The 10564-nt window shown below is 36.9% G+C and overlaps 1 protein-coding gene across 1 annotated transcript; it reads left to right on the forward strand.

Moving 5' to 3' along the window:
• Positions 1–342: 342 nt before the first annotated feature.
• On the forward strand, positions 343–4164 carry prkar1aa (protein kinase, cAMP-dependent, regulatory, type I, alpha (tissue specific extinguisher 1) a). The gene is made up of 11 exons (XM_049744970.1): positions 343–488; positions 1388–1569; positions 2025–2183; positions 2350–2441; positions 2507–2568; positions 2632–2678; positions 2764–2922; positions 3046–3106; positions 3202–3323; positions 3453–3534; positions 3664–4164. The coding sequence occupies exons 2-11, from the start codon at positions 1396–1398 to the stop codon at positions 3834–3836; spliced, it is 1131 nt and encodes a 376-aa protein (XP_049600927.1). The 5' UTR covers positions 343–488; positions 1388–1395; the 3' UTR covers positions 3837–4164.
• The last annotated feature ends 6400 nt before the right edge of the window (positions 4165–10564 follow it).

Raw genomic sequence — 10564 nt, forward strand, 5'->3', positions numbered from 1 at the left:
TTCTGTAACATATTGCCTATAGTTATATTTGTTTGTAGATTATTTTGTAAAATTGATTCCATAATAACGGTGGTAATAAACTAATTTACAGGTATATATAGATGCCAAATATGCATTCTAATTGGTGGGGTTGTCAGTTAATAAAGTTCATTAAGTCAATTAAGTGCCACTTAAGGTCGTCCAAATCCAAAATGCACAATCTACCAGTTTTTACAAACGTGGGAGAGAGTTATTGTGAAAATAAATAAATCGATAAATAATGTAGGTTAATATATTTGATTAGATTTCCATCAATTTAAAATGTATATATATATTTCTGATGAATACTGCAGCAGACGGAGCACGACGGCTCGAACTCGCGTTATGTAACCGAGCACATAACACAAAAGATGCACAGTACTTTTCGAAAAACAGGAAGTTAGCGTATAACCGTGCTAGCGGAAGTAGTTCACGACGGCTCGAACGAAAACAAACAGGGAAACGACTTGGTAAGAAGAAGACTTTTGTCAAGTTTGCATTTTTAGCTGCAACGTGTTAATGTTTTGGAATTACATGTGTGACTATTAAAGATATTTGCGGTTAGCATTCCTGTCGTTTTGGCGTTAGCTTGTATCGTTAAAAACTTTGTTTACCATATTACATGTTAATTACGAATTAGTTTCGTTATTACCACATAGACTGGCTTTTCATTACCAACAGAGAGCGCTTTGAATTTTAAACTTAATTGCATTTTCTCGAAAGTCAGCTTAAGTGTTTTGCATACTTGATCTAATTAAGTTATAGTATTAAGTTATTATTACACCACTTAACGGGTTCTTTGTCAAAACTGTTTAAATAAAATAGAAACAGTTGTAGTTTGTAATAATTGCAGTATTTAAATATATATTTAATACTAGCATGAATAGATGGAAATACTTTTCCCTTTAGACGGCCATAGAACGATGAAGGAAATTGGGAAATTTTGACTATATTGGGAAAACACACCACTGTTACTCATTTGACTGCACACTGTTGTCTGTCCATAAATAATATTTACCTAATTTTTTTTTTTTTTTAAGGCAGTTAGTGTAAATGTTAAAGAATACGTCAAACCCTTCCTGTACACCTAATAAAGGTTATATGGCAGTGAGTGTAAATGTTAAATACGTTCCTGTACACCTAATAAAGGCTATATAAGTGTTCCCCTCGACACTTATTTCTTTTTGCATCAATTCCTATAAGAAAACTAGTTTTAAACTTTAAACAAAAGTCAACCAGCGTTAGAGACATATTGTTTTCCCCTTCCTGCCCCACTGCAGTTTATTATTATTGACACAAGAATTGCAACTGAGTTCTTATAAGCGAGTCCTTTCTACTACCTCTAATTCACAATTTCTGTGTCCTACAGATCACAAAATGGCTTCATGTAGTACAAACAACGAGGATGAGCGTAAGCTACGAGAATGCGAGATCTATGTTCAAAAACACAACATTCAGCAGGTGCTCAAAGACTGCATTGTCCAGCTGTGCACAGCCCGGCCCGAACGACCCATGGCATTCCTCAGGGACCTCTTTGCAAGACTGGAGAAGGTTGTTTCTTACACAAAACCTCTGATATAATACAAGTGGCTTCGTGATTTAGTCAGTAGACCATATCGTACCATGCATGATAAGACGAGTGCCATTTTTGACATGATGCAAAAATGTTGCATTACAGTATTGAGTAGCAATGGTCACATTGTTGCCATTGTGGGCACACATCAGTGAAAGAGAGCCGTGTTGCAACAAAGTTGAAAATATAATTGTGTCTAATATTAGTCAGGATTGCTGGAGAGTATTAACCAATTGTGATTTATGTTTTTTTTCCACACTCTGTTGACTAAACATCCAGTATGAGATTGACATCTAAGTCTGCTGTCAGCTTACAAAATATTTATATTATATAAATATGACTGAAAATCTAGATTACAGCTATGTCTATTTATGTATTCAACAATATTTCTATTTAGGAGAATTGTCATGCAAATGAATATACTGACACACAGGAAGAGGTCCAGCAGATGGTGTTACAACAGAAGTCCGTGGACTCGCGTGAAGATGAGGTTTCGCCACCTATGAATCCTCTGTTGAGGGGAAGGAGCAGGAGAGGAGCCATCAGTGCTGAGGTGTACACGGAGGAAGATGCTGCTTCCTATGTCAGAAAGGTCAGGGTAATCTTTTAGATATTGGGTCACCTGTTTATCAAATGTCTCATCGATCCATATGCTTTTGTTTGTTTACATAATTAGCTTTAGCATAGCTAGCAGATTCATATTCGCGATGATAGATTTTTAAGTGACTTGTTGTCACGCTCTGCTTTCTGTCTGTTAGGTTATTCCAAAAGACTACAAGACAATGGCAGCTCTGGGCAAAGCCATGGAGAAGAACATCCTCTTTGCCCACTTAGACAGCAATGAGAGAAGGTATCACATCTTTAAGCTTTGATGAACATTTCTTGCTCATCAAATAATTCCTTTTGTTCTTACAGTGATATTTTTGATGCCATGTTTTCTGTCAACTACATTGGTGGAGAAACAGTCATCATTCAAGGTGATCTGAAGTTTGGTCTACTTTTTATGTCACGCAAAACCTTATAAACTCTCTCTGTTTCAGGTGATGAAGGAGATAACTTCTATGTTATCGACCAGGGAGAAATGGATGTAAGCAGGGATGATCGGAAATTGAGCCCGATCATTTTCATCTGATTGAAATTGTGACTGCAAGCTCTTTTGTATCTCCTTGTAGGTGTATGTGAACAATGAGTGGGTGACCAGCATTAGCGAGGGTGGCAGTTTTGGCGAGCTCGCTCTGATCTATGGGACACCTCGAGCAGCTTCTGTTCGTGCTAGGTCCGATGTCAAGCTATGGGGAATTGACAGAGACAGTTACAGGAGAATACTCATGGTAAGCGGCGCTTTTTTAGGGATGATAATCATAAGAAAAATCATTAAGAGAGTGATGAGCGTTAAATATATGTATCTGCATACATACATTACATATTAACAATTTATTGGATTTGAATTATAGGGAAGCACTTTAAGAAAGCGGAAGATGTATGAGGAGTTCCTCAGCAAAGTTTCAATTTTAGGTGAGTTTAAATGTTTATTTTGAATTGTAAAAGATGGTGAATTTAGAGATTTTTTTTTTTGGTGTATGGTTCATATTTCCTTACCATCTTAACAGAGTCTTTGGAAAAATGGGAGCGTCTGACTGTGGCCGACGCCTTGGAGACAGTGCAATTTGAAGATGACCAAAAAATTGTTGTGCAAGGAGAGCCTGGTGATGAGTTTTTCATCATCTTGGAGGTAAACCTCAATGATTCATTTATAGAGTGATGTTTAGATGATAGCATCCACCTATTGTTGGATATGTCAAGCATTTCCACATTAGATTTATTTGAAAGGCAGTTCACGTCATCTTTTATTTGCCGTTAGGGGACAGCAGCAGTGCTGCAGAGGCGATCCGAAGATCAGGAGTTTGTGGAAGTTGGCAGACTTGGACCGTCGGATTACTTTGGTAAGTTCTAGTCAAGCAGAAGAATCTAGTAGTATTTGAAATTAGAATAAAAAATACTTTGACTGGAATTACAATATTTTGAAACATTTTGCTTTGCAGTGTTAAATTGTGTCCATCTTTTTTTTCCAGGCGAGATTGCCCTACTGATGAACCGGCCTCGTGCCGCAACTGTTGTTGCATGCGGACCCCTCAAGTGTGTCAAATTGGATCGGCCACGCTTTGAGCGAGTCCTTGGCCCCTGCTCCGACATCTTAAAGAGAAACATCCAGCAGTACAACAGCTTTGTTTCCCTTTCTGTTTAAACTTCCTTCCTTTCTTGTTTCAAATTCACAACACAGGTCCAGTTCATTTTGTATTTTACCTCTCTTTCCAATATAACTGCAGCTGCTTTATTGGGAAAAAAAAAAATGCAGTTTTTTTCTTTCACGGGACACTTTGATACCTTTCAGAGCTTTGCAGTAGTTGTCATAAATTATTTTATATGTTACTGGCATCGGGTGGAGTCTTCATATCTCCACAATGAGCACTTTTAAAAAACTGTGGAAGCCAAACAGCTTGCCTTGTGGTTTGATTTCTTGCCTTTGTGTTTTAGTCAGGTCATGTTAAATAAAAAGTTCACTTTTAATGTAACTGCTTTGGGTTCTTAATATACATATTCGTATTTTAACTACATTTTGTTTTAGTTCTTCTGAGAAGGTCTTCCTTATCAAAGTAAAACATTGGTACGTGATATAATAGAATTAAAAGTCAATTGAATCGTAAATCGAATCGTGAAGTGAATCAAATTGGGCCCTTGTGAATCAAATCGAATCAATTTTCTAAATCCAAATTAATACTCAGCCCTAATGAATAATGCCAACACCTTGCACAAATGTCAGATGAGCTTTTCTTAACACAGCCACTAACAGCCCGAGAGTGGCCCATGCAATTTCCTTCAGCGCCACCAGAGACTGCTATTGAGTCTAAAAAATCCTTGCTACTCTGACTTTTATTTAAATTGACTTTTTAATTGTTGAAGGTCAAATTTACAATTGATTTAAATGCATTTGTGACTTAAGATGTACTGTGCTTCTATTTTTCTAAATCCAACTCATATCAGATGCTTATACAGTAAGCAGTTGCATCTTAAGGCCGAGTCAGAGTGATGACTCAAAATGTCATGCAGATGATGGAGTCAACAAGTGACACATGAACGGGAGAATGTTCGCTGCCACCTGGAAGAGGAATTTAAGGTTGGCTTGTCATGATGGACCTAAGGGGCCTGGTGTGAGGGTTACCATGGGAAAAAAAGCTAAGGGTGGACGGAATGCATGTTTATCAGGTATTTATCAGGCTGTGTGGGAAGTAACAGCAAAATTGGACATATTTCATCTCTAAAAAAATTAATTGAATTGGGACGATGTTTATAAAGGTGTGTGGTTTGTAATGGAGTCGCAAATCCGACACAAACTAAAAACATACTGATGTGCTGGTTCATCACTTTTAAATAAATGTTCAAAGACCGCGCACATGATTTGTAATTCATTAAAAAATACAATTATGTATCAAATTTCATCAGATTCATTGTATCATGTTTTGCAGACATACTGCAAAGCATTTCATCTTAAGAACCATTGTCGAGATAAAGATACTGCGTCATTTCAATCTAGTTATATAAGGATGCTAGTCAGTCCTCAGGCAAAAAAAAAAAAAAAAGTGTGGGTTTCCCTTTCCCCTATCACTTCTACCCCACAAACCACACACTTTCACTAGGGTGTCTTTTTTTTTCTCGCCTTCACTTCAAATTTATCTTGCCCTATCTCACTGTTCATTTATTTCCCCACAATGACTCCGATCGTCATCCTGTCAGCCTTCATTAAAGTCGTTGAAAAAAATGAGAAGAGGCAGCTGACCTATTTTCTGAAAACAACTGACGATATAAAAGAAAATATTTTGTTATACATCCTTCATTTTTTTAAATTCAATATCTTCCTAGTATTTTATGTTATCTCAATATTCCTCTTTCTCTTCACAAGTGTCCTGGTTTAGCTTGACTATCTGAATTCTGTGATTCAAAAATAGAGTCGACTAAAAATGATAATCATCACAAATGAGGAAGTTGAGAAATAAGTACCGTGTACCAGGCACAAACCTCATCTTATATTCTTATTCTTATATATTATATAAATAAAATCAGACAATTTAATGTGAAATGTCTCTTCAGTGGCCCCCCCATGTCAAGCACCAACATGAAGCCCACGCAAAAATTGGCACATCCACTTCTCGCTAAGCAAACGTGTGAAAATATGCTGTCCATCTCAATACACCCGAGAGCTTGCGTCTACCTTTATGCATTTTGAAATCTATCTTAAGAGTAAAGTACAAGAGTACAAATTCAAGGTTTTTGTAAAACCTTGGTGAGTGAAAAGCGAAAAAATTTTCTCATGGAGAAAAAGTGCAATGATTTGATTGTTTGACTTTGTTGAAACTCAAAAAGCCAATCCTACTTTTTTTTTTTTTTTTTTTGGGTTGTGCCTGCTCTTTGAGTAACCCTGTCTTTTATGTCATGCTGTAGCACAAAACCAGTATTTAGCAAACCAGAAAATTACATTCTTCTAAAAATAAACAAAAAGGAAACACAGTATTATGCGAAGAAAGGGAACAGTGAATATAATTTTTGCAGGATAATAACTCTCATTGTGATTTTCTGGATTTGCTTTATGAACAACTTTCTTCTTTGCACAATTTTGGAAGAGGGATTTCTTCTTTCCACTGAAATACACAAACTATATCCACAAATGGACACATCTGTGTCAGCGGGGGTCCCGGAGGATATCACTTCATCTCATGGCCCATAAACCAAAGCTCATTAACCCCCCCCACCCAAAAAAAAAAATCCCTTTAGCTGTACAGCAGGCCATATGGATAATGAGGAATTTAATGTATGTTTAATCCCATTTCCATCAAATAACCATTAAAAGCTAATTATATTCTCTGATCGTAAGGATGGCAATAAACATAAATCCTGGAAATTGAAATTTCTTTTCATAATTTGATTTTAATCTTTAATATCATGCCTTTGAAAGTCAACTTGAATGGAATTCAACTCAGTTTGCAATAGAATCAAACAATAGATATAGTATTAATCCACAAAATTGTTGAGGTGATGTTATAGGCGATTTATTATTTAACAGGTTAAATGAGCAGCCAGTTTAGTGTGTTGAATTAGCTTCTTTTTTTTTTTTTTTTTAAAGCTGTGGAGTCAGCTTGTCCCGCCCTCCCATTCTCCTTATACTATCTTCAATGTCATTAGGCCTATTGACGGAAGGAAGGAGGATTTCCTGGTGTAGGAAGTGGATTAGTGTCCCATGAGAAAATCGTAATATATGATGTCACCGTTTTCCCTTTCTCTGTGAATGCGTTTTGGAAAAAAAAAAAAAAAAAAAGAGGGCTTAAATCAATGAAGAGGAAAACAACCTCCTCCCAGTGAGGATGAAATAAATCAGATCATTAAGCTGCGCCTCTGTAATAGCGATGACATCACTGGGAGGCAAAAAAAACAAACAAAAACAGAGGAAAAGTATTGAAAAAGTGAGTAATTAAATAAAATGCTGAGTGATGTGGTAGAGAGAAAATAACAGCACAGATGGTAAAGTGTGTCATAAAAGTTCCAGGATTGGTGTCACAAAAGATTCGTCATTCACTTCTGGGAGGATTCTTCCGGGACGTTAGATGTTGTCAATGTCTTCAAAACGATCCCTCATGATGGACCACATGGAGTTAAAAGTTGGGGTGTAATTAACAAAAAAAAATTCAAATAACAAGCACTGTCTGATGTCTTTGTAATTGTAGACTGAACAATTTGCCTTTTAGCTCCACTTGTTAACTTTGTGCTAATTGCTGTTATTAACATTGTTGTTGTCGACAGGAGGAAGACGAGGAGTTGGATTGTGGATAACAGGAAGAACACACACCACAGGAAAAAAAAAAAAAAAAGTCATTCCCAAAGAATTCCTTTTGCACCAGAGGGCAGATGTTATGATCTGTGTTTCTCGTTTATGTTTTGGTTGTTTTCCTGTCTCCTGTTTGTGCATTCCATATTTACTCATCATGTCTGACTACATTTACATGCAGTTTTAAAACACAAATATTATCAAATGCAGATTTTTTTCGGCCTATTTGACATGATTTTTGTTTATTATTTGTTTTACAGTTCCGGCTGGCTACTACAGAAACGACTCGACCTCAATGACCCCCCACGGGTTTCCTTAGCAGGGTGTCTGGCCTCGGTCACCTGGGAGTGATTAATTCCGATTCTTATCCGGGAGCCGGAATGATGTGGCTCCAGGTATCTCTACTCTCTCTGCATGCTGACCACAGATAAGAGTGAACCAATTCTCTCTCTCTCAGTCTCTTGCTCTCTCACATTTGGTCAGCCTATGAAAAAAAGAATCACTGCAACACAATGAAAGTCAAGCCTTGTTTGTGAGCAAGCTCATTAACTGTCAGGGCTCTAATTCGAACAGAGCAGAGGGCAGGAGAGGAGAACAGCAGGCATCACCTCTTTTTACCTTCTTTGTGAGTAAACCATAAAACGGTGGCGTCAGGGGCCTTCATTTTATGACCTGTGAGACTCAGAGGGGACGGGCGGGTTCGAGGACAGTCAAAAGGCTTCACGTGATTGTATGCGTGTGTGTGTGTGTGTGTGATTTGAGGTTTATCAGAGGTCACACAGCAAAGGTAATGAGGGCAGCGAGTAACTGTCTGCCGTGATGAATGTGTGAATGTTTTTAGGAGACGGGATGTCCCCCAGGGAGAGCAGAAACATGCAATGTGTGAATGTTGAAGGAGATAAAATTGTCATTATCTCAGGGATTTCAATCCTGTGCTTTGATTTGTTTAGTATGTGGTTGATTGCCCCTAATGTGTTCATTGATTTTGGGTGGATCAATATTTTGTACATTGATTATTTCGCAATAAAATGTTGTAGCGGAGCATCATGAGAAATAAGATACATTTTAGTGGAAATCCAAATTGTGATTCAGACTGATGTTAAACAGTATAGTGCAATAACATTGACAAGAAAATAACTCAATAACTGGTTTTAAATATATTAATTTAGCTTTAATATAATTTTTTAAAATATATTATTTTGTTTAATTTTTTTAATAATATTTATTTTTATTTTTTTGATAGTCTAAATAAAATGGGAAAAAAACAAAAATATGCATGCACGCACACACACAGAAACACACGCACACACACACACATACAACAAGGCTCTCGGAATGATGACTTGTCAATGTGTGGTTTATTTTCCTGAAACGGATTCAAATTCTTCTACTCATGCACGCACAGACGGGGAAGCAGTAGAAACGCAAATCATCACCCTACCTGACAGACTCTCAAACCTGATACACACAGCTGTTTTCCAGACGAGAAACACAGAGCTGACTTTGTCCACGTGTTTTCTAATCTAAGCATTTCCCTCACACACACACACACACACAGCTGGTAAATGCAGATGTGGCAGTTTGGTTTTGCTTGGCTCACAGGCCGAGTCATCAAACAAGCCGCAAGATTTTGCATACCCATAATCTGCAGTGGTTAGGACTTGAATTTTTCCACAAAGAATCACAGCACCAAAGCACAACCTTGGAGTCTTGCAAGAACTGTTGAGTGTGAGGCAATTCTTAAAATGGACGCACCATGAATCCAATCCGGACCCAATTAAATTTGAGCTTGACTATAGGACATTTTGCAAGATGGCTAAGACTATTCAAACAGAGTGGTTTACTCTCAGAAGTTCCGAGCAGTTTCCTGTTAGTCTCATGAGAACACATGGAAAACAATTTGGAAAGTACTTTTAAAGGTGCAAAATAAATTTCTGTGCTAAATATAAACTTGAAATACTAGACACACACATAAAGTATGATTAGCAACCTAAAGCGGGTCACAGCAGGAAATAGGTGAAATCTTTTACATGCTTGACATGGTGACAGTTGAGATTTTATCTCTATTTTATTTTTAAAATGCAGGGTGTGAATAAAAGACAAGAAGCTTGCTTATCAGTACAGATCAGAACAGTAGAGGATAAACAAACAGTCACAACATTAATATGTACTAAAAAAAAAAGTTAGTTTTGGTTTTCATATTAAATTTGAAAACCAGATTTGTTTTGATTGAAAGACAACTCATATTAAAATATCAAGCAGAAGTAGCAGCAGCAGTAATTGTAATAATGTTCTGACCAACATTGTATGACAGAAATTATTTAATATTTATTAAAGCAGACTGTCATTAAATTTTAACCACAGTAATTTGGGAGTTTTTGCTTTACAAATTTCGATGAAAATTAGTATCTTTGTCAATTTCATAGGAATAGTCTGCATTAAAAACATTTAATAAGAGAAACATTGCTGTGTTTTGTACATTTTTGTTGTGTAAACATACCTTCAATCTGTAGTTGTACCCAAGAAACAATCTTGGGCCAAAATGTCTGCCTGAAAGTGGCAAAAATCCATTTCAAGATGAAAAGCAAGAGGTGCAAAAAAAATCCCAATTGAGAAGAATATTTTTTCAAAAATGTGTATTATATAAAACCAAAACAAATTCATACTTTAAGTCTTTGGTGGGCTTTTCTTTTAGTTTTGCTAACTAATCCTGATTGCTCCGACAGTAGGTTCACAGTAGGAGGGAGTTTTCAATCAGTATAATTGGATTGACTGAGCAGTAAGGGGGCGCTGGAGGATTTGACCAATGATTTACTGACTAATGGGGGGATGGGATGGGCCGTTCTACCAGTAGAACACTTCCAAGCCATGAGATGTCTTGGTTTGCAACAAACCTTAGTTTGACCCTGATTAATTAGATTAATGTGGATACCAAGATCAGATTTGTAGCTTGATCATTCAGTATTTATTTATTTATTTTTTAAATGAATGAACTCACTCCAACTTGAGTTATTCCTTTCATCGTGATGAAGGGCATTGATTCTCGGAGTTCAGTCGTCAGGGGCGACAAAGGTCATCCAGGACAAAGCATAGCTCAG

Source organism: Syngnathus scovelli, chromosome 16 (genome assembly GCF_024217435.2).
Source record: "Syngnathus scovelli strain Florida chromosome 16, RoL_Ssco_1.2, whole genome shotgun sequence".
NCBI lineage: Eukaryota > Metazoa > Chordata > Actinopteri > Syngnathiformes > Syngnathidae > Syngnathus > Syngnathus scovelli.